We start from the raw sequence: 25,357 nt of genomic DNA, 5'->3' as shown, positions 1-25,357 counted from the left end.
AGGTGAACTACAGATACTAGTGGGCCCTTAATGCCCTGCATGCTGGTACTTGTGGTTCTCCAAGTACCAGCATGGGGGGCAGGCTTGCTGGGACTTGCAGTTCTACTTGTAAAGACAATGGCCCTCATTCAGAGCCGTTCGCTATTTGCGGTCGTTCGTTCAAAAACAAGGGGTGGCTATTCAAATGATCCGTTCGCAAATTGCAGTCTGTTCACACCTCTAAGTCTGAACGAGCGAGCAAAACATACGCTCGTTTATTTGATAAAAACGCCCACTGGCCGCTCGCACCATACGTCATGTCCGCTATTTATTTGATTCATCGAGTACATCGTACAGCGTATGAACTGCTCGCTATTCTTGTGGTTGGTTTTTTCAACCGCTATTTTGCGAGCAGTTCGAGTTTAAAAAAACCAAGTGACGTGGTCAATGACGCTGCTGGATTAATTATGCACACCCTTAAAACACCCGTTTTGACCTTTAAGCACGCCTGCGTTCGAATTCCACTCCCCTGTTTTCAAGCACCTTCCCCTGTTACCACCCACATACGTCTCATTCTGTCACTCAAAATAGCAGGCACTCGCTATATAGTGTACAAACGATTTTCGGCCGCACTGACTGGTTCGCGCATGCGTACTAAAAACCGTACGCATGCGCAGATGTGCGAACATCGCTCGGAACGAGCGTACTGCCGCTAACGAGCGGCTCTGAATGAGGGCCAATGTTTGATATTCTTTATTTACACCACACCACACAATCAACCCGCCACCCACCGCCACCAGGGGTGGCGGGGATAGTCCCGGGCTATCAGCCTGGGGTGCCCTGGAGAGGGTGACCCCTTTATTGGGGGGGTCCCCAGCTCTCCAGGGATCCCCGGCCTGGGCTGACTAGCGGTCAGGGCTGATGCTGCGGCTGGGGGGCCCGGTGAAAGGGCTCCCCTGGCTGTGGCATCAGCCCCCCGCTAGAAAAAGTCCAGTGCTGGTTCTGGAACATACAGGGGAACCCTACTAATTTTTTCCCCCTGTATTTCCAGATCCAGGACCGGATCAGAGCCCAGAGCTGGTTGCGCAGAATACGGGGGACCCCTACGTCGTTTGTCCCCCGTATTTTGGCAACCAGCGCTGGTTCTGACTAGCCCGGTGCTGGTTGTGCTTAAGTACAGGGGACCCCTACGTCATTTGTCCCCTGTATTTAAGCACACCCAGCACTGGGTCACTAATGCCCGGGGCTGGTTGCTCTCTTTTGGGGGGGGCACGCCATTTTTTTCTTTTTTTACACAGGTTTTTTTTTTTTTTACCACAGCAGCACAGACGGGTCTCACGGACCCGTCAGTGCTCTGTGTCAATGACACAGATGCAAGTAGCACGGATCTCCTGGTCCGTGCGTGCATCTGTGTCATTGAAATACACAGCAGCACAGACGGGTCTCACTGACCCATCTGTGCTCTGTGTCACTGTCAATCACACAGATGCATGTAGCACGGATCTCACGAGTCCGTGCTACATGCAAATGAGCACCATAATGCTGATTGGCTGAGAGCCATGACAGACGGCTCTGTCAGCCAATCAGCACTTTGCCCATTAAAGGCAAAGGCATTTTTTTTTAAATGGCCGCTCGAGGCAAAACCTCGAGATCCGACAGCAGATCTCGAGGTTTTGCCTCGGGAGAGGGATCCGGGGCAGACAGGGAAATCCGAGCTTGGGCTCAGATCACCCCGGATCCCCGAAGTTCGGGTGGGTTCGGTTCTCAGGGAACCGAACCCGCTCATCCCTAGTTTTTATATACTCCAGACATTTGAAACATTTTTTCAAATAACTAAGGACACAAAGAAATCCAGTTATATTGTATTAACATGCTGCTTCTATATAATTTATTCGACTGTGCTATTCCCAGAAATGGCAAAGGTAAATTTGCTGGAATTTCGGTCATCCACTCGGGGAGGGCGCATCAAGGTGGGAGGTACAGGGAAATCAAACAAAAATGAAAACTGGATACACCTAAAGAGGGATGCTTGGTATGCAGGGTCTGGGCTACAATATGAGAAAGCTCCTGGAGGCGTCTTAAGTAATGAGAGTCCCATCGCCGGCTTCTCTGATCCAGCCACTGGATTTGGCACACCCAGAAAACTGAGCGTGACATGCCTGTTTTCTGGAAGCTCTGTGTCACCGCCCCTTCCCCGCCCCCAAACGGCTGCAGTACTGTATGTCAATCATGCTGCAGCTTAGGGGGCACTTTGACCATCACCACAGACACAGATTTGCACATGCGCTGTCCAGACCCTGCAACATCAGAGATTTGTGTAAAGCATTGGGTTTGCATACAATTCTGAATTAGGCCCATAGTTAAAATCTCTATTACAGTGGTCCAATTTATTAATTGGTAGATGATTTTTTTCCCTTCTGTTTACAATCTGCATGATCACTTGATCGCCTCACCACAGCCAACCATTACCTAGCCACAACCACCACCTAATCAGAGAAGCACTCCCTGAGTGACAAGATCACCAACTAATCAGATACCTGAAACTGACAGCCAGTCAAATGTTGACATTGGACCCAAGATGGCTTCTTAACCCCTTTCTTGGCCGGCTCGCACCACTCATACTCCCTGAGGAAGGCCCGCGCTGGGGAGAAACGCGTTGGTGTTGCATCCACATCTTCCATACCAAGCGCTACACTATACCACAGCTAGCGCCAATATCCACACCCACAGCGGGCCATGCTACCCACCGGTCTGAGCTGATATCATTGCAGAGAACCACCTATACAACACCTAGCAGGAATCAATCCGCAAAACCCCAGGATTGGGGAATCGTGCCCCATCACACCGTGCCAGCAATGTACCTGGATATAACAGACAAGAAGGATCGATACACCACGGTCAGTCTACATTTGAGCTGCCGGAGGATGCATCTCCTGAAGGTCCCTATTGTGCGAGATAAACGTCACACGGTTAACCACACCAGGCCACCCATGCCCACGTCTCTCTGTTACATATCCACAAGTATCCAGGCACCAACCACGCATAACCAGGACGACCAGACAGGTAAGCGGGACGCTGCCCCAAGCTCTGAACAGTCCACAACACTAGGTGGAAACTAGACTCTGCTTAGCCACGTATTGGACTCTCTGAATACCGGAATAGACCATCCCGGGTACTGATAATACCCACTACCAACTTCCACTTTACAGCAAACACATGCCGCACTAACATTGTTACTGGACATCACCACTTTGACTTGTTTTGCATTTGTTTTTGTTTTGTTTTGTTGCATGTACAAGATTGCCCCACTTGTGTCATTTGCACATTACAATATTTGTTCATACCATCAACCCACATCTATGATTGCTACATTTCTATGTACAAGTACCAATATTCTGTTTATTGCTGCTGTCTATTGAGAACAGTAAACTATTATCTTGCAACATATTGGTTCCATTCTTCTTTACACATCACCCAATCATTTACCACTTAGCAATAGGTCTGAGCGCTACACAACCCAATTTTCTAGTATAACCAGTGAGGATGGGTATCCCCACTCAAGGCAGCAGTACTTCCCTTAGTTACACAAACACACATTCTGTGCGCTAGGATATCCATCCCAATGATGTTAAAGAGAAAAATGTGAAAACAAGTAGAAGAATATTCACATGTGCGGAAGTGAAGAAAGAAAAGCAATTAAAATGGTTACAGGAACCTAATAGGTATTAACGTTAAATGCTATTATATCTAATATATTTATATAATTTTCATATGATTACATTACTGCTCCAGTAACAGTGCATCAGAAATTATGTTTAAAAAAAAAGAAAATGTCTTATAGGGGCCTATTGATCGAACATTAACATTATTAGCAGTATAACACCCATATTCAGGGGTACCCGCAAATAATCAGTATCCACCAAATGTATGGACAGGGGACCACAGCAGATATCTGAGATTATCAGCTGCCGTCTCCCGTTTTTGACCACAAAAGGAGCCTCCATAGAAACCTTTCATAGATATCTTTAAAGAATAGTTATATGTATATATTTGCTGCTGTCTATTATTGTCATGAATCCGTAGGAATATTATGGAGTTTTCCCTCTTAGGAGGGAAAACCCTCTTATTATGGCAGAATATTCCTTGTTATTATAATTAGAGAGGACCAATTGTGTTAGAGGCAGGGTCACCATACAGATGTGTCCTTTTCCATCTAGCTCACCGCTGCGACTTGCGGGCACATTTGCAGATGGAAAAGGACACATCTGTCTGTAGGTCACATCTACCGAGAGTTAAGTATAATTTACAACAGTATTGATATTTAAAAGTGAGACATACTATAGTACATACATTTGTGGCCCCTAATTCTTTAATGCTGCTGAAAATATAATGTTCGCAGCCAAGTCGCGATATATTTCTAGGAGCTGTATAAACACTGATCCTAAATGTAACTGGGAAAACTGTGAGGTGTTGGATCCTGTTCTTGGCTCTCAGACCTGTGTAACAGTTGCTGATAGGAATGGTGTGAATACTGTATCCTTACTAATGCTATCAGTACAGTGTAAGCTGTGGCTGGTGAATGGTATGAATACTAAGGGCTCTATTTATTAACATTATTTTAATTAAAATAAAGTGAGAAGGGGTGCTTACACATAGTTTTCACATTATTTTAGTTTCACCTAAATTTACTAAACGGCAATATGTGATAATTAGGGCTTGGAGTAGAGCGAGTGCTCTGTCAGAGCGTCCAGCTCTGAATCAGGGCCTATTTTCCATCAGTGGTTATTAGTACAATGTAATCCGCACCTGCCAGGGAGGTGTGTAGCAGCGGCTCTGTTACAGCTATATGAACATAGGGCCTGATTCAGAGCCGGACGCTATTTGCGCTCGCTCGTTCAGAAAAAGGGGCCGGCTATTTAAATTGAGCGCTCGCTCTTTGCGGTCTGTTGACGCCTCTATGCCCCCTGGCCGCTTGCATCCTACGTCATCTCCGCTATTTATTAGATTAATCGAGTACATCAAAAGGCGTCTGAACTGCTCGCAGTGCTTGTGGTTGGATTTTCCTACGTGGTGCCTTGATTGCATCATCATGACCCCTGCCCCGCTATACAAAGCCATGATTCCCAGCAGTGTAAAGCAGAGGGAGGGACAGCAATGAAGCAAAGCCATTTGGACCACCCACTTCACTTAGGAAGAGGGCTGCAACACGCATCATGGAGTCTGGCCTACTCTGCCCCGGAGTCTGGAAATGCAGGACAGTTGGAAAGTATGAATTTACTACTCTGTTGACCAGGGCCCTCATTCAGAGCCGTACGCTCTGAGCAGAGCGCACGCTCTGAATGAGGGCCGCCCTCCATGAAAATGGAGCGTCCTCCTGGACGCTCGTATAGCTGTGGGTCACCACCCACAGGCTATACGAGCGTGCTGTTTGATGGCCGCGATGGTCTTGACCATCGCGACCATCGAAACTGCGAGCCGGAGCCTGCGGTTGAGGTTTTCAACCGCAAGCTCCGGAGTGATTTTGGCTCTATCAGAGCCAAAATCACTCCCACTGACATCACTAGTGATGTCAGTGGGCCGGCTTCTGACGGGAGGCGTTCCCGTGGGAACGCCCCCGTCAGGGAGGCACGCCCCCGGCACGCCTACCAAAGGGGGCGTGCTGTCAATCAACATCGACAGCACGCCCCCTTTGATCAGACACAACGAGCGAAGGACTTTCCTTCGCTCGTCGCGTCTGGCGCATGCGCACGACGGAGCTCCCTCCGTCGTGCGCATGCTCAGTGCACACCATCGACCCACTTCCGAGCGGACAGTCGCTTGCGAGTGGGTCTGAATCAGGCCCCAAATTTGATGCTTAATTTAAGGACTATACATCGGTCAAACTTAATTATGGTGCGTACACATGGGACAATTGACAATGATAACTATATCGTTGTTCGATTCCCCGGGTGCTCTGTACTATCGATATCGATCATCCAGCACACCATGTACCCACCAATGACTATAACGACCCGCGATCAACGATAGTAACCTGGTCGATATCGACCAGGTTGGCTTGCATGCACAGACGATGGTCGATATTGATATCGACCATATGTGCCAGCGCATCGCAGGTGGTTCGTGGCCGAAAACTGCACGATATGAACGATAACGATATGATCGATATCGTTCATATTGTCCATTTAAGTCGTACTGTGTGTACACAGCTTAATAAAACCAAACGATTTTGTAATGTAAGCAAATTAATATGTTCATTATTTTCAGATATTTTGTAGAACTGAAGTCACTTGATCATAAATACATTTCTAAATATATAAAATTACATTAGATTATGTGATATGAAAACTAGCACAGCTAGTGGCTGAAAACCAGTAAATATGTACAGTACATTCCTGCTGCCAGGCAACTAATAACTGACTGTACTGTACCCAGCAATGACATTTATATCCCGGCTGAGTGACATCACAACTTCTATTTATGATGTAAGTCAGTCACATGATCAGCCTAGGCATAACTGACACATTTCAACACACTTGCATTTTGTAAGAATATGGGAATGCATGTTGTGCTTATTAAACTGTCATATAGTATGTTTACAATTTTTAAATATTTCTGGACAATGACTGACTGGTGGGAATCCAAATAAGTTTTCCAGAGGCTTCCAGTCTTGTGCCAGCAGTGCTCTGACCTCACCTCCCCAAATACTAATGTAAGAAAACCAGTATAGTATGTAGTTGTACCAATGAAAAAAAACATAAAGAAATAGACATTTGTGATACCCTTTATACACAGACCTCCGCCTATTCATCTCATCCTTCCTCTTAGATTTACCCTATGGGACTACTGCTCTAAGGCAGTGGTTCTCAAACTCAGTCCTCAGGACCCCAAACAGTTCACGTTTTCCAGGTCACCCAGCAGGAGCACAGACGTAGTCATTACTCACCGACACATTTTAAAAGATCCACAGGTGGAGCTAATTATTTAATTTGTGATTCTGTGAGAACTGGCAAACATGCACTGGTTGGAGTCCTGAGGACCAAGTTGAGAACCTGTGCTCTAGGGTGTATGGGCTTCTCCCTAACATTCCTCTCATGGTTCCTCTGTGGAACAATAGAGTCTGCACTCCCCGTTGCTTCCCCTAAACGCTACCTGCCTGTCACTCACACTGAGAAGAAAGAATTGCAGCGTGCAACTACGGTAATGTACCTTGACGCATGCACTGTGCAACTCAGACACATGTGCAGTGGCAAAAAAATTGCTCCATTTGCGAAAACATCAGCATAACGTACAACTCTGAATCAGGCACAATAATAATAACAACAAAACTATCTTTTGCTCACACTATAAGTAAATCTCATGGCTTTAGCAAGGTCCCATATCCAAAAATTATAATGGGCAATGCACACAGCAAATTACCATACAACTGAATTTGTGATAAACACCGAGGGGATGTAATTTCAATTGCTCAATAGGCTGAGCTCTAGTTACTAAGGCACACCATCCTATTGAATATTAAACCCCTATTCACACGTTGCTAGTAGGAATATAGATAAGGATGCTGCAACATTACTACATATGGCAAAGATTAATAATGTCTGCCCCTCCATGACTGAGAACTGCTAATGACATTTTCAAATGCCAAGAGACTGTGAAAGTCTGAGGTGTTTTGTATTTTCCTTGTTTAAGGCAGTAGAGTCAGCGCCGATCAGAATATAATTGCAAGAGACAATGTTAGATGATGCTCTCCTGACACTTACACTGCACTGACTGACAACGAAGCGAAAGTTGCAAAGTTGTCAACCATCATCGCCATGCATGTCAGTGATCAGGGAATTTATAAAGAAAGGAAGGATTCGGGAAACAAGACTCCCAACAGTAACATTTACACAGCATGCAAATTAACCTGTCATACAGTGGAACTGATAATGGAAGCAATATTTAACTTGGAAGTACAATTTAGGTTGAGCAAGATGAGTGTTTATTAAAGTGCCACAATAAAAATTAAAAAAAAGCTCATTAAGGCCATACAAATCCATGATCTCACAATCTTTCTCTTCCTCTGTAATCCACATGTTCTAGCCATTTTCTCCAGAACAAATTAAGGGCCTGATTCAGAGCTGAACGCTCTGACCAGAGCGCTCGCTCTGAATCAGGGAGCTCCTCCATGAAAATGGAGCGGCTCCCTGGCCGCTCGTATAGCTGTGGGTGACCACCCACAGCATATGCGAGTGGCCAAAAAGATGGTCGCGATGGTCTTGACCATCGCGACCATCGGACTTGCGATGGAGACCCTGCGGTAGGGTCTCCCTGCCACAAGCGCTGGAGTGATTTTGGCTCTATCAGAGCCAAAATCACTCCCACTGTCATCACTAGTGATGTCAGTGAGGCCGGCTTGGGAACGCCTCCATCTGGGAGGCACGTCCCCGGCACGCCCACCAAAGAGGTCGTGCTGTCAATCAACATCGACAGCACACCCCCTTTGGTGCGAGAGTCGGAGTGATGGAAAGCCCGTCGCTCCCCGGGTCTCGCGCATGCGGGAGTGGGGAACATCGACCCGCTTGAGAGCGTACTGCTGCCCGCGAGCAGGTCTGAATGACCCCCTAAGTGTATGACAAGGTCAGAGACAAAATCAAAAGACCAAGACCAAGGAAAATAGAGTGTGGATAACAGTGCCAAGGGCAAGACATTGCACTTTCTCATTTGTGCTCTTCAAACACATGCTTTCTTCTTCGTATTATCATGTCATACTTACTGGAACATCTGGGAAACTCCCAACTGTAGACCACTGTACTCCCAGGAGAATAGTTGTCCCTCCCACATCCCACACACTTTCTAGTAAAATTAGCAGGACAGGGAGCATAATGATGCAAATCGTGGGCTGGTACCATAGCCCAGGGTGCAAAGCCCTGGGGCAGCACAACTCCTGCTTGCCCCAGCCAAACTGCGCTGTCAATATCTTATGGCCGGTGCGATGGCTATGCAAGTGGCCAGGTGCTCCGGTGTCAGTCTATCCCTGCTACCTCCTCACCTGTCGCTACATATAAATATATACAAATATATATATATATATATATATATACAGTCAGGTGCATAAATATTGGGACATTGACAGAATTTTCATATTTTGGCCTCTATTCACCACCACAATGGCTTTGAAATGAAACAAACAAGATGTGCTTTAACTGCAGACTTTCAGATTTAATTTGAGGGTAATTACATCCAAATCAGGTGAACGGTGTAGGAATTACAACGGTTTCTATATGTGCCTCCCACTTTTTAAGGGGCCAAAAGTAATGGGACTATCAACTCAAAAGCTATTTCATGGACAGGTGTGGGCTATTCCCTCGTTATTTCATTATCAATTAAGCAGGTAAAAGGTCTGGAGTTGATTCTAGGTGTGACATTTGCATTTGGAATCAGTTGCTGTCGACTCTCAATATGAGATCCAAAGAGCTGTCACTATTAGTGAAGCAAGCCATCATTAGGCAGAAAAATCAAAACAAACCCATCAGAGAGATAGCAAAAACATTAGGTGTGTCCAAATCAACTGTTTGGAACATTCTTAAAAAGAAAGAACGCACCGGAGAGCTCAGCAACACCAAAAGACCCGGAAGACCACGGAAAACAACTGTGGTGGATGACAGGAGAATTATTTCCCTGGTGAAGAAAAACCCCTTCACAACAGTTGGCCAAATCAAGAACACTCTCCAGGAGGTAGGTGTATATGTGTCAAAGTCAACAATCAAGAGAAGACTTCACAAGAGTGAATATAGAGGGTTCACCACAAGATGTAAACAATTGGTGAGCCACAAAAACAGGAAGACCAGATTAGAGTTTGCCAAACAACATCTAAAAAAGCCATTACAGTTCTGGAACAACATCCTATGGACAGATGAGACAAAGATCAACTTGTACCAGAGTTATGGGAAGAGAAGAGTATGGAGAAGGAAAGGAACTGCTCATGATCCAAAACATACCACCTCATCAGTGAAGCATGGTGGTGGTAGTGTCATGGCGTGGGCATGTATGACTGCCAATGGAACTGGATCCCTTGTATTTATTGATGATGTGACTGCTGACAAAAGCAGCAGAATGAATTCTGAAGTGTTTCGGGCAATGTTATATGCTCATATTCAGTCAAATGCTTCAGAACTCATTGGACGGCGCTTCACAGTGCAGATGGACAATGACCCGAATCATACTGCAAAAGCAACCAAAGAGTTTTTTAAGGCTAAAAAGTGGAATGTTATGCAATGGCCAAGTCAATCCCCTGACCTGAATCCGATTGAGCATGCATTTCACTTGATGAAGACAAAACTGAAGGGAAAATGTCCCAAGAACAAGGAAGGAACTGGACATTTGCAGTAGAGGCCTGGCAGAGCATCGCCAGGGATGAAACCCAGCGTCTGGTGATGTCTATGCATTCCAGACTTCAGGCTGTAAATGCCTGCAAAGGATTTGCAACAAAGTATTAAAAAGTGAAAGTTAGATTTAGGATTGTTTAGTTTGTCCCATTACTTTTGGCGCTTTAAAAAGTGGGAGGCACTATAACAACCGTTGTAATTCCTACACCGTTCACCTGATTTGGATGTAATTACCCTCAAATTAAATCTGAAAGTCTGCAGTTAAAGCACATATTGTTTATTTCATTTCAAAGCCATTGTGGTGGTGAATAGAGGCCAAAATATGAAAATTCTGTCAATGTCACAATATTTATGCACCTGACTGTATACCGTGTTTCCCCGATAATAAGACACTGTCTTATTTTTTTTTTGGTTCCAAAAAACACCATAGGGCTTATTTTCGGGGTAGGTCTTATTTTAACTAACATTGACAGCCCCTTATGCAGGCCCCCCTGTAGCAGTACCCCTTATGCAGGCCCCCCCTGTAGCAGTGCCCCTTATGCTGCCTCCCTTGTGTAGCAGTGCCCCTTATGCAGGCCCCCCCCCGTAGCAGTGCCCCTTATGCTGCCTCCCTTGTGTAGCAGTGCCCCTTATGCAGGCCCACCCCTGTAGCAGTGCCCCTTATGCAGCCTTCCTTGTGTAGCAGTGCCCCTTATGCAGGCCCCCCCTGTAGCAGTGTCCTTTATGCAGGCCCCCTTATTGCAGTGCAAGTACGGTACTTACCTGAGTCACCGCCGTCCGGGATGTCCCTTTCACTTGCGCGCTGACTGGATCTAATATGATCCAGCAGGCGCGGCCGCACAGGATCCTCAGCGCGCGGGTGACGTCATGACGTCACCCGCACACTGCATGACTGGGAACGCTGGTCTCTGCAGCATTCCCAGCTCAAAAAGAAAAAAAGGTAGGTCTCATTTTCGGGGTAGGGCTTATTTTAGACCGGGCTACAAAAGTAAGGGTAGAGCTTATTTTCAGGGTAGGTCTTATTATCGGGGAAACACGGTACATATATATATATACAGTATATATATACACTGAGATGCCAAAAGTAATGACTAGCAGCATGTAAAGGTAATGGTAGGTAGTGCCACTGTATTGTGATGTCTTGGAAATGCCCACACCTGCATCAGTTGTAATCTCACATCTCGTGAATCAGTCTGAACACTGGCTAGGCTGCTCATGGCAAGGCAACATGAATTATCAGAAATTGAACGGGGCATGATAGTGGGTGCCCGACGGATGGGACATTACCACCCACCATGGACAGCGAAGTGGCCAAACATGGGTGTTTAGTGATCATGACCAGAGACTTCTGGCCAGAATTGTCCATGGAACAGACAAGCGACACTGGCTCAAATCACATCCACATTCAATGCATATCCAGTAGGTCAGTGCAGTGTTCTTTAGCTTCCATGAGATATGGGAACTGAAGACTCACCAGAGTGCCCTTGTTAACACTACAACACCATACACAGCATCTTAGCTGGGCTCGTGATGTTGCTAATTGGTCCCTGGAGGACTGGCGTGGTGTAGTCTGATAAGTCACAGTTCTAGTTGTTTTGGGTTCATGGTAGGGTTTGGGTGTGGTGCAGACCCCATGAGGCCATGGACTCCAATTGTCAACAAGGCACTATGCAGGCTGGTGGTGGCTCCATCTTTATGTGGAGTGTGTTTACATGGCATGGGTTGGGTCCGCTCGTCTGTCTGAGCACATCATTGTCCGGTAACTGCCATGTTGCATTGCTTGATGACCATTTGCAGCCCTTCATGGACTTCATGTACCCCCACAACAACGGTAGATCCCAGTGGAATAATGCACTGTGTCATTTGCCCAAGTTGTCCAAAATTGATTAGAGAAGCATTGTGGAGAGTTCTGATGAATTTTGTGGCCATCAACTTTGCCCGACATGAACCCAATCAAGCATTTATGGGATGTGGTGGAGAGGTCCATTCCCACCAAAAGATCCTGCACCTACAAATATAAGGGAGCAGTGGGAAGCTATCCTGATGACATGGGTCAACATCTCTCCAGAGATCTTCCGTCAACTTGTGGAATCGATACCACGTCGATTTGAAGTACTTTGCCAGGCTAGAGGAGGTCCTACACAATACTAGACATCTATCCCATGACTTTTGGCACTTCAGTGTATATTATATATAAGCAGAAAAGTTCTGCACTCTCATCTATCAATGACATCGGCCAGTTAGGGGTGCTCCTCAGTAGGTGCCAACATCAGCAGCCACAATATAAAATATAGGATCCAGAGTCTGGAAGGAGGGCACACACCACATCACTGATAATAATTAGCTTGTTTATTTAAGCACTGTTCAAACTTCAGCCGAGCAAAGTCGATATTTCAATTCCACATGAATCTTCGTCAGCATGGCTAAAAGATACATTATAGCAGCAAAGATACAACATCACAGCACAGATCACAGTGCCACCACCCAGGCCACCACATTTATACTGAGAAACATGTGCAGGCAATTAAAAACAGGACGTGACATCAGAAGCAGTCACTATAGCAAAATCTTACCACAACATTTACATATATCTGGTCCTCATAGTGGTCATGTATTCAGCCCCAACAATATAAACAATAAAGGGCAGCCAACCATCTCAGAAAAGAAAAATCACTGAGGAGTATAGAAGAAACGGAGCAGCTGCGAACTGGAAGTAGAAGACCGTGGACTACATGGACACAGGGGTTTGTGTGCACCTCGTACCCTGTACCCACTATAGATATGCCACTGCCCTTCTGATATAAAGGGCAAAGCGAAAATAACAATGATTGTGGGGGCTTTTCTCACTTTGATATAAATATGCCCCATACAGTAGATATCGTATGTTGTGATGAATTACAGTAAAAAGTATTTTACTGCATTTTTTATTTGGTTTTATACTGATGTAATAATCATACACTTACAAATCTGTTTCACGACTTCACTGATAATTAGATACTGTCATATCCACTGCAAATCTTCTTGCACAAAAATATATTAGAATAAGAGCAAATAAGAATCAGTAATACTAAAATAAACTGATTCTAAGCAAAGCACTAAAAGCAGGAAAAGCTGGACGCTGGTATTATCGCATTAGAAAAAAAAGTTACTTAAGCTCCGAAAATAATCATCATTTCTCAATACAAGTCATTTTGTTCCATGTCATCATTACTTACCATAACGGGAAGAGACCAAGCCTAGCAATTACGAACACCATAGCAAACACGACAAACAGGAGGTCGCACAGTTTTTGACACTTGGAATAATTTGCCATTTTGGCAGCCTAGGAAATAAAAGAAGAGAAATTGTAACCTGACTGTAAGCTGCAACATGTTATCAACCAATTACATATTCTTATTTCCGTCTTGCAAATTATTTTTGTGCATAAGAATTAAGAAAAAAAAAACAAAACACTGGGTCTGATTCAGCAGCGTACACAATAGCGATTCCGAACGCAGTAGAACGATTGCCATTGCGCATGTTTACAAGCCGCACTACGGAGGCACAAAGGAATCCATTGCAGAGTGACAGGCTGTCAGCAGTTGGGGGTGGTGACGGGGGAGTGGTCAGACAAACCACAGGCGTGCTTGTCCATTTGATGCTGTTTCATGGGCGCGCATAAATTAGACATTTGGATTGCTTGTGCATCATGAGAGCGCTCTGCGTGCGACAAGGCTTGCAGTTTCTGCGGGTGAAGGAAGCAACAGACACCATACACCCAGAGTCCCGTCACAGCAGCGCTTTTACAAGCAGTCGGAGCAGACGGACAGAAGAAGGAACCAGCCAGCGTCAAGCGCAGCAACAAATGGAAGGTAGCAATAGGGACAGTTAGAATACATCACAGGCTGCTACCACCAGAGCAGTTTTAGAGCTGGCACAATCGGAACCCTGCACAAAGTTAGATACGGACTGTTCACATTAGCAAAAGTGGCTATTCAAACATTTTATATAATAACCAATTTTACATCCCACAGGTATTGCGCTTTTATTCTTATTTATATATTTTTAAAGTGCTCAATTATTGTCATATTATCAGTGTCTGTGACTGGTCAGAGCTGCTGTAAGTGCTGTGTGACGCCGGCATGTTTCGATGGTACCGATGTTTACGCAGAAAAGTGAGGTTGGACGGATATGAGAAAGCAGCAGTGGGCGTCCCTATGCTGGCAGAGCTTTGGCAGGCATTAGCAAATTTTAGCAGCTGCGTTCCATACGAAATCGCAGCTGCGATTGCAATTGCGATCTGTACTGAATGAGGCCCACAGTTCCAACTCAGAGATTTTGTTTTGCTTTAGTCAAGTCAGATCACAGCAGGAGGGAAGAGTTCTAAATGCATCATAAGTGGCATAACATGGATGCTCACATTTATTAAACTGGCCCCTAAGAATTAGACAGTGAAAAGAGCAGGGTAGTCTACAGGACTTTGGCCCTCATTCAGAGCCACTCGCTAGCGCAGTACGCTCGTTCCGAGCGATGTTCGCACATCTGCGCATGTGTACGGTTTTTAGTACGCATGCGCGAACCAGTCAGTGCGGCCGAAAAACATTTGTACGCAATATAGCGAGTGCCTGCTATTTTGAGTGACAGAATGAGGCGTATGTGGGTGATAACAGGGGAAGGTGCTTGAAAACGGGGAGTGGAGATCCGTTCGCAGGCGTGCTTAAAGGTCAAAACGGGCGTTTTATGGGTGTGCCTAATTAACATAGCAGCGTCAATGACCACGTCGCTTGGTTTTTTTAAACTCAGAACTGCTCGCAAAATAGCGGTTGAAAAAACCAACCACAAGAATAGCGAGCAGTTCATATCCTGTTCGATGTACTCGATTAATCTAATAAATAGCGGACATGACGTATGGTGCGAGCGGCCAGGGGGCGTTTTTAAGAAATAAAAGAGCGTATGTTTTACTCGCTCGTTCAGACTTAGAGGTGTGAACAGACTGCAATGTGCGAACGGATCATTTGCATAGCCACCCCTTGTTTTTGAACGAACGAACGCAAATAGCGAACGGCTCTGAATGAGGGCCTTTGTTCAGATTGTTGACACTGATGAAATGTTAACAATGTCGACAATCGGTGGTGCGGCAATGTGGCTGTTCCAGTGGTAAGTACCCTAAACCTAACCTTAGCCCTAAGCCTAACCAAGTGGCTGTTCCGGCATTTGTGGTTTTAGTCGCTGGTTGCGCCTAATGTCACAAAACAGTGCTTGAGGAGGCAAGTATGTTACTAAACCTAATGTCGGCATTTTGCAAAATGTCTGAATTTCACTTGTCGACATTTACAATTGTGAACATGTCAATATTGTCAGCTGTCAACATTTAAAAAATGTCAGCATCATAGACATTATGAATGTCGACATTGTTACAATCGACTTGCTGACCACATCCTCTGTAAAGCACTGATGCAGTAAAACTGTGCTGTGAAATGCAACTCCACATAAAACTAAAGATATCCATCCACCTAGTTTGCCTTGTATTGTTTTCTTGAAAAAATATAATAGTAACAATACATTTTTATGCACAATTGCGCCTAATCTACATGGTCCTTGGTGATTATTGCTAATTAGCTGTACTGGTGTTTTGCACAGGATGCAGTCATTATGTCAACATTTACATGTTGACAATCATAATGTCTACACAGGGGTGTTACTAGACCTAAGGGGGCACCATAGCAAAATTTTCATGGGCCCCCATAGGTCCCCGCCCCCCCCAGTCCGAGCGCCCCCCCTCTTGGTCCACGCCCCCCCCGCACCCTCCTCACTCCTCTCTCCTCAACTTACCTGCTCTGTGGTCGCGGTGCGCAGGGTAGGCACACACCGCCTCTCCCGGTCGGCTCCCTCTCTCCTCACTGACTGATGCTGGGAAGAGGCCACGCCTCCTCCCATTATCAGTCAATGAAAGGGAGCCGGAGGCGGAGCCATCCAGGAGGACGCAACCACAGAGAGGGGTGCTACCAACGAGCACGTAAAGCGAGGAGAGGGCAGTGAAGAGGGGGCGGGGGGGTATGGCCTGATCCCTGGCTGCACCCCCTGCACCTATAGTAGTTATGCCACTGTGTCTACACCACAATGTCAACAGTTAAGATGTTGACATTGTTGAAATGTCGACATTCTGCACTGCTCGGTTAAGGTTAGGATACGGGAGCGGAGGATTAGGGTTAGGCACTAAGGAGTTTGTTATGTTAGAGAAACCAACCACCAAAACAGACGAAAGAACAGCCATCAGTTGGAGCTGGAACACACCACTGGAGCTGCCGTACCCGTTGCACTAGGTATGCCACTGCTAGACCACCAGGAAAGTTTTGTCAACATTTCATCAGTTGAGGACTCTCGAGCGCTGGGAAGGTACAGATGTGTCCTCTGTGCGCTACAAGTCATGCTACACATAACGCAGGAGCTCTTGTGACTTTTTACCTTCAAAAGCATCTTATTCGCACAGTGATGAGAATAGGTAGCACAAGCAGCTTCTGCTGATTGAAATAATATGCGGCATGCCTATGTTCTGTGTGCTACTGTGTGCGAATAAAACACATTTGAAGGTAAACAGCTTCATGAAAAGACACTTGGTGATACTGAGTCACGCCGCGGCATGGCACAACTAGAAGGGCTGTTTAACGTGCAAGGAGGCTAGATGTATGAGGACACATCTGTATATACACAAAACATGTGTCTATGACACCCAGCTGTGACTAGGCATTCACACTCCCCCATTTAGGAAGGCACACATGAATTAATCTGGAAAGAGCCACAGGGATGTCACAGATTAATAAAGTAGAACTGGTACCCTCAGAATTAATAACCAGATGTTTACTGTATAACATAGGAATAACCCAAACAAGTTTAAAAATAACTTATTATTTATAAACAGAATTTCTATAATACATTACTGTTCTGTCCTGGACAAATGTGTTAATATAATAAAAACAGTTTTCACTATAACAGACAGTCAGTATGCAGCCAAGTATAACATTTATAAAAAAAAAACATACAGCACCAAAATATAACATATAGGCATAAAATCATATAGATCACAAATTAAAATAAAACAAGAATAAGATAACATATTTCTCACTGATGGGTAAAACTTGACGCGTTTCAAGGCTCCTTGACGCTTTCTCAAGCAGTATAAGAGTGAGTGTCAACATGATGAATTTCAATGTGATCAATGTTGACGTGCCACACATTACGACAATGTTGACATGAGGAATGTCATCATAATATACCAAACCCGTTTTGCGCAGCATTTTATTGATTTTTGGGCTGTGGATGAAATGTACATGTCCCATGTAATAATTTCACCTCAAAGTGCCAACTATTTACAAATTTTTATTTCTTTATGTGTGCTTATTAATGTACTTGCACTACGAAATATAACTAGAGAAAGGAAAAATTATCCCAAGAGAAGTACTTACCGAGGTGAGATTGCCCCCATATGAGTCAACCCTGTGATGTACTATGGCACTGTATCTTAATTATGCACGCCTCTGAAATGGCGTTAAGATGCTCAGACATGCCTGCGTTCGCATAACCGCTCCCTCGTTTCCATCGACAAACCACTGTCCCCACCCACAAACGGCTCGTCCTGTCACTCCATCTAGAGAGGCGTCTATATAAAAGGGGCGATCGCTTTGCAATCGCATGGACTGGTCGCACACTGCGATGCGTACGCATGCGCACATTGCAGACATCGGCTGGCTACGTGCAAATGCAGCCTAGCGAACGGGTCTGAATCAGGCCCAGTGACCTCACTCTGCCGTTTTGCAAAGCACTAACTAGCAGGACCAGATTAAGGTTTGAGGGGGCCCCAGGGAAACTAAATTGTAGGGGCCCCTACCAATAAAATTGTCAATAAGATATTGCTGGCAATGTTATTCAGTAGTATACTGTGTAAATATTCCCCAAACTACAAATGTGTTAAACACAATCACAATAGGCCTGATTCAGAGATTTACACAAGGCCGATAGTTAGACATATTTAGCGAGTTTTAGCCATTGCTCATGCGTGAAAGCCGTACTGCGCACGGACAGTGATTGGACAGTGATTACGGTCGCAGAGAGGATTCACTCACAAAGTGAGTGACAGGTAGTCAGTGTTTGGGGGAGGTAACGGGGGGTGGTTAGGTAAACGCAGGTGTGTCACGGCCGTTAAAACAATGTTTCATGGGTGTCCCTATGCTCAGGTAAACTTTGGAAGACATTAGCATATTTTCGCTAATGTGATTCATAAAAGATCACAATTGCATTAGCGTAAATCTCGGAATCAGGCCCAATGTACAGATGTGTCCTCGTACACTGAGAATCTTTGCACCATATGGCATGAGGTGGCCATCAACAGGGAAATGTTGCACACAGTGTACTAGAGACACTAGGCTGTGACTTTAATCTTACTGGAAGGAATCGGTATGGAATCCCGGCTGCCGCATGGCCGGCAGTTCAATTCCCGGCAGCGGCAGCCCGACAGATCAGCAGAGCCCGGCAGCGGAAGCCCGACAGCACTGGAAATCCCGATCGTCCCTAAGGTAAGCATAAACTAACCTAATCCCCTAACCCTAACCCTCCTTAGGGGTGCCTAACCCTAACCTCCCCCCTGTGCCTAACCCTAATCCCCCCTTTCCCCGCTGCCTAAACCTAAGTCCCCCGGGGGGGTGCCTAACCCTAACCTCCCCCCCGGGGTGCCTAACCCTAACTCGCCCTTACCCTAGCCTAACCCTCCCAGGGGGCTGCCTAACCCTAAGTCCCCCCCGGGAGCCCTAAACCAAACCCTTCCCCCCCCGTGCGCTGTCGGCTCGCGGCGCCTGAGCCGGGTAAATGACAGGCATCTAGATATAGACGCCGGCCATTATCCCACGCCGGGATAAAGCAACTGGAAAGCCGGCTGTCGGTATTAAGGCAGCCGGTTTCACGACTGCATACCCACTGGAATTGATGTAACAAACACACATACAAAGTCTCACATGAAGCACAATGGAAAATGGTGTGATACGCCTGGCCCGAGTGAGCCGCTAGGTCCTGTGCGACTCGTGCGCCAAGTGTATTTTTCACCTGAAAATGTGTCTTAGTCGCAAACGTTTTTTTAAGATTGCACTGATTAATTTGATATGTGACACTTATATATATAAGCGCAAGGGCGTTTCTAGAGAGGAGGGGGCCCATGTGCAGTCTCCGCCACGGGCCCTCTCCTCTCAGTCCGGCGGCTGCACGGCCAGCACCGCACTTATAGACTCTGGGCACTAGAGTGTGCCCAGAGTCTATAGCGCATGCGCAGGTCACCGGGAAAATTACCGCGGCGGCCATTTACCAGCCATTTTTACATCGCAGACACCAACGTGGGAATCCGGAATGGTAAGTATACTATGGGTGCAGGGTGAGCGGTGCATACGGGCCCCTTTATAAATATGCCCCTGTATAAGTATGTGACTGAATCTGTATACGAAGCATACGGAACTTGGCGCAACCACTGCATCAATCACTTCATATACAGGTTTAGACTCAGTCACATACAGATATGCAAGTGTCACATATCAAATGAATCAGTGCAGTCCCGCAAAGCAATTTTCACATCCATTTGTGTCATAGACGGGTGAAAGAAAAAGACCCAGGGTACCTGGCGCGCCGAGAAGGGCTGTTTGGTGTGACTGCAGCAATAGTATATGAGGACATCTGTATCTCCCAGTTTGCAGGACAGCTCATGCTATAACATATTTAACTAAATTCAGACTCCTTATTCACCTCCATTTACATTACATTGATTCCTGTACCTATTTTGGAGAATTTTGCAGACAAATGAAAGCAAAGGTATAGATTGGCAAACTTAATGCTACATAATTGTCTTATTTATCTTCCTACAATTACTGTATAATGCCAAACAGTAGTCTCTGCTGTAGTCTAGAACGTCAGCTGATCTGCAACCTCATTTGCCTGGGAATCTTGAGCCTCACCTCTAGAAGAACATCCGCCATGTCATGAAGGCACATCACTAAGGTACCTACTCGTACCATGTTGTTTACATATGAGAATGTAATGAGAGATACTGTTGCAAGATGATGAAGAAACATTATGCAGAAGTCCTGAAAGAGAACAAATATTATGATTACATGTACAAAGAGGTAAAAATGTATAGAAAGAAACAAATCAATACAGATGAATAGATTTCCAGATAAAAAAACACTAAAACATGTAGCTGAGAATCTGGCGCCCAGGACCTGCACTTCATGGAGCTACTCACCTGTGTCAGCAAAAATAAGTTTTAAAGTGTACAGGCTACATTGAGTGGGGTGTCACTGCAGCTGTTTGGCTGGCTACTGTGGCTTGTCCAATCAACAGCATTGACAACTATTAAGGGAAGAGAGTGTTCTTCTATCATTCTCCAAGTTCCTGAGTAACAAGTATAAGTTTCACTATTAGGGTTACAACACATATGAATATATAGAAAGATGTAGAGTAGTGTTCCCTAAACCTTAAATCACCCCCTTGATTCCTTAAATGTATTCCAGAGCCTCTCACCCATTGAAGCAACTACTCAAAATAAATTATTAAAAATGTTGATATAGTATATGCATAATGGTCCTGATTCTAGCATTAGCATTTGCCTGATTCCAAATCTGGCATGCAGTCATTATGTTGACATTCAGAATGTCAGCATTCACAATATTGACAAGGACATAATGCCAACATTGTCATCATGTCAACATTGTGAATGTCGACAGTCCATTTTAGGGTTAGGGATAGGCTACTGTTAGGGTTATGTTGCTGTTAAGGTTACAATCACCTGAAAATACTGGCTACATTCTGAATGTCGACATTTAACATGATGACAAAACGCCCATGTCGATATTGTGATGTTAACATTCTGAATGTTGACATTTTGTACCACACCCTCCAAATATGACTGCAGCAGCCGCCCACAGTTGCGCCCGTTTTGCGTGTGCCTCACAATCGGGCCCAATATGCAAGTATTTCTTCTTATTTATTCAAATCTCTTTATTGCTTCACTTAAAAAATATTACATACGTTGCTGAAAACCTATATATATATATAAAACTAATATTTTGGACCCATCATTCACCAGGTCACTAGCTATTGTACAGGGCTTTATTTTCCTTTCTCTTCACACACCTTCCCACCATTCTCCCCCTATTCCTCCCATCTCCTTCTATTCCTCACATCTCCCCCATAATCACCTATTCTTCCCACCTTAATCTATTTTCTCTCCCTCCCTCTCTCCCTCTCTCCCCCTATTTTCTCCCCCTATTTTCTATCCCTCCCTCTCTCCCCCTTTTATTTGCCTCTTACATGTTGCTAATTAGCTAACTGGCTACCAGAAGGAATCACTGATGTACAGATATATACAGTAGTAAGCATCTCTGTGTACTGTATATATCATGGTCAGTTTCTGTACCCAGTCATTTATTCAAAATTAATCTATATAGTATTATCACTTTAATGCAGTGGTTCCCAAACTTGGTCCTCAAGGCACCCTAACAGGCCAGGTTTTAGGGATATCCATGCTTAAGCACAGGTGATTTAATTAGTACATCAGTCAATGTGATTTTACCGTCTGTGCACAAGAATAGATATCCTTAAAACCTGGACTGTTACGGTGCCTTGCTGACCAAATTTGGGAAACCCTGCCATAATGGAAACATATTCACTATAATATTATTCTTATTCTTATACAAGTTCCCTTTATTCTACTTGTCTAATTGTAATGAGTATCTAGCCTGTACACAGCTCACAGACAATGGCTTATTGATTCCTGGAATGCATGGAAAATTATGTTTCTTTCCAAAATATATTAACATTGTCAACAAGCAGATAAATCCCAGTTGGGTAACCTTGTAATGTCAGCCAAAAGGCAAGCTTGCCACCAACACCATGTAATTATGCAATACCACAAGGCAACATCCTATTTTTAATCATCCAGCCTCAAAGTTTGCTTAGAGCTCTTTGTAAGTTTTATTATCAACATAAAGGAAACAAAAGTTACTTAAATAAATGTATGAATCTTGAGCAGCAGAGAGGAATGTGCAAAGGTTGCAATAGTGTACAGTACTGTCCAACTCAGGTAACATCATAAGCTCTGTTGTTTGATTAAGTATAAACAAATCTCAGCTATAAGTAAATTACATCACAAAACACATGTATGACATTAAAATTACTAGCTACAATGAAAGAAAAGTCTGGGGCAAGAGTAGTTCCTTTTTGTCAAACGTCACATAATATTTTGATATATACATATAATTTATACACAAACATGCCATATTTAAATCCTGCTCGGGAAGAGTCAAGAAACTATCAGAGGTATTCAATTTGGAGCGAAAATTTCAGAATCGACGTCATTTTCTCCGATTTCAATTATCCCCATATTCAATTTCAAAGAATTTCAAAAAATTACTTTAGGGACATAAAAATATGCTAGTACCCATTTTCATGTACTTCAAATCTGATGGGACCACTTTAAAAAAATGAAAAAATAACCTAAGTGCTCTTCTGCATCACTTCTTCAATGTCGGAAAAAAAACACCTGCCGCGGCTATTTAAAACCCCGACTTTCATTTGCAGGCTAAAACGTGGGTACGCATAGTGATCCCCCATGTTTTGACAGCTTTAGGGGGGTCCTACGATTTAATCCAGGTAAATCCCATTTTTTTTTGCCGATCCTATTTCGCCGGCTCCCGTTTTCGTAGCTTTTTAATTGAATACAGGGATAAAGCGGGCGCGTGCCCAATACTTTATCCCAGGAAAATCAGCGATGTGGAGCGAAAAGTCAAGCACGGTCTTTTCGCTCCAAATTGAATACCCCTGTATGTTGTATAAACAATAAAGTTTTTAATGGAAGTGTTTAGATAAAAATAGTTATGGGTTTCGCGCTATAGAGTAGTACCTCTAGCTGCTGAACACCAAGAAGGTAACCCCACCTTCTTAAATAGATTAATGCTAATAATACGATATGGTGTCTGCGCTCTGAGGTGCTTATTGTGTCATGTGTTGTTACTAAACTACGGGGTGTTTGTGGGATATATCTGTTGTAAAACGTGAGTGGGTTGTACGTGTTTTTTTAATGTCTATGTTTGATTTGAGAGCTCCCCAAATTTTGGGACTTTATTTGGAATGTCCTGGTGTAATCCACCTCAAGGAAGCTGTTGGATGGTAATTCTTAAAAACAGCAGTCCTGGTGGTGTTTGCTGGTGGGCAAAAACTTTGGGCGGAATTTTCATCTGTGTATATACAAAGTTACTGTGAAATTGTTGTGGTGGTTATTTTTGAAGTTCTTAGAATAATGGTGGGCGTGTGCGCGGTAGGTGTAACCTCCCCTTCTCCAAATGGTCTCTGTCCTGGATAACAGCCACTCCACCTCAGAAATTCACCAAAAAACAAACGCAGTATCAGGTGCTGGTGGACACTATGTTGCAGTGGTAAGTGAATATAAGGACTTACCTGGGTCCCGACGTACTTCTGCTGGTCCACCAGGTGTACCTCCTTCCGCGTAGTGAGAGGTGATGGGTGTAAAGGGCAAGAAGTGCTAGCCAATGTGTACGGACAGATCACTGGATATATGGATGAGGGGTAAAAAACTAATTTATTAATCTGCACCTAGCCCAATAGGGCATCAATCGGTGTCAGATAGTAAAATAACATTACACTGATGTAATCAGAACATGTACTGCATATAGTCTGGAATAAAAGTCAATAGCATATCAATCAGTATTGTCCCAACGCGTTTCTTCCCATGTGGGGACTTTTTCAAGGGTAGGTGAACTTGTTCTGTCCAGAAGCAGGGTTTAAATACCTTGTGTGTTAAGTCCATTTGCTGATCGCTCCGTTACTTCCGGTTTCCAGTGTGTTCGCGCCTTCTGCGTCATCCGCTAGAGCACGATTTGCTCCTTAACAGTGTGATGTGTTCTGTGTCATGCGCATGCTCTGTGGGCAGTGCGCAGACACCAATTGACCTGGCAAGGTGTTCCTAGGTATAACTATACCGCATCTGTAATTGTGATCTCTGCTATTGGTAAAAACGGAGACTTTGTCTCCAATATGCTGGCGGCCATTTTTGGTGAGATTATTTAAGCTTTTCCAATGTAGTATCGTGTAGTACTGAATCATGTGATACTTGCTTTGTTTACAATGGGTTTATGTGCATAGAACATTAAGCACATAAACCTAGACTTGATTTGCCTTAGGTTCTGCAGGAACTTGTCCATTAGGTTGTGTTCTCCACTTGTCTTTAATTTGAAATTAATTGTAATGGGTGTGATTATACACGATTAATGGGTTAGCTAGTTGTTGTACTTGGCAGTAATAATAGTTAACTTATAGTTACAGTTTGATCTATTTCTAAGTCTATAGACAATATTACATATTACTGACTTAGTTGGTTAATTCCCGTCATGGAGTCACCCCAATGTACTATTTTCTCATATTATATGAATTGATCTCTAGTGAGTAGATGTTAAATCTATATACCTGGATATTCAGGGATGTTGGATATGTGTAGTCGCTCAGGTTGCAGAGAACATATAAAGATGATGTTCTGATGTCATGGGTCTATATTGAGACCATTTGGCTTTAGTGTCCTCATTTCAAAGATCCAACGACTTTCTTTGTCATCAATCTTGTTTGAATGATCCCCCCCTCTCCAATTGGGTTCTACTAGTTCTAGTCCTACGAACTTGAGGCCATCTGGTTTACTATTATGCATAATTCTAAAGTGATCTGACACACTATGTCCGATAAAGGATTTCCTTATGTTTTTAATGTGCTCGTTAATTCTCACTTTTAGTGCCCTCGTTGTCCTTCCTACATATTGTATTTTGCAGGGGCATGTTAAGACATAAATGACATTTCGGCTATCGCAGGTGATCATATTCTTAATGTCGTAGGTTTTTCCTGTGTTGGACGCAATTAGTTGTTGTGTTGGTGTTGTGCTTCTGTAGCATAATTGCCGGCATGCTTTGCATCGTCCACAGTGGTAGAACCCCGCCTTC

General features: G+C 44.4%; 1 protein-coding gene across 2 annotated transcripts in view; it reads right to left on the bottom strand.

The window, feature by feature from the left end:
- The window catches only part of CERS6 (ceramide synthase 6), a 443,580-nt gene that overhangs the window by 56,710 nt on the left and 361,513 nt on the right, over positions 1 to 25,357 (bottom strand). For both annotated transcript variants that reach the window (XM_088474898.1, XM_088474899.1), the window contains exons 7-8: positions 20,312 to 20,440; positions 13,559 to 13,665 (exon numbers count right to left, since the gene is read on the bottom strand). In XM_088474898.1, the coding sequence (XP_088331024.1) occupies positions 13,559 to 13,665; positions 20,312 to 20,440 (236 nt within the window). The remainder of the gene's footprint in view (positions 1 to 13,558; positions 13,666 to 20,311; positions 20,441 to 25,357) is intronic.

The sequence above is a fragment of the Taudactylus pleione genome, unplaced genomic scaffold (genome assembly GCF_031769625.1).
Source record: "Taudactylus pleione unplaced genomic scaffold, aTauple2 ptg000156l, whole genome shotgun sequence".
NCBI lineage: Eukaryota > Metazoa > Chordata > Amphibia > Anura > Myobatrachidae > Taudactylus > Taudactylus pleione.
Note: the sequence above shows the minus strand (reverse complement) of the source record. Positions and strands in the feature narration are given on the sequence as shown.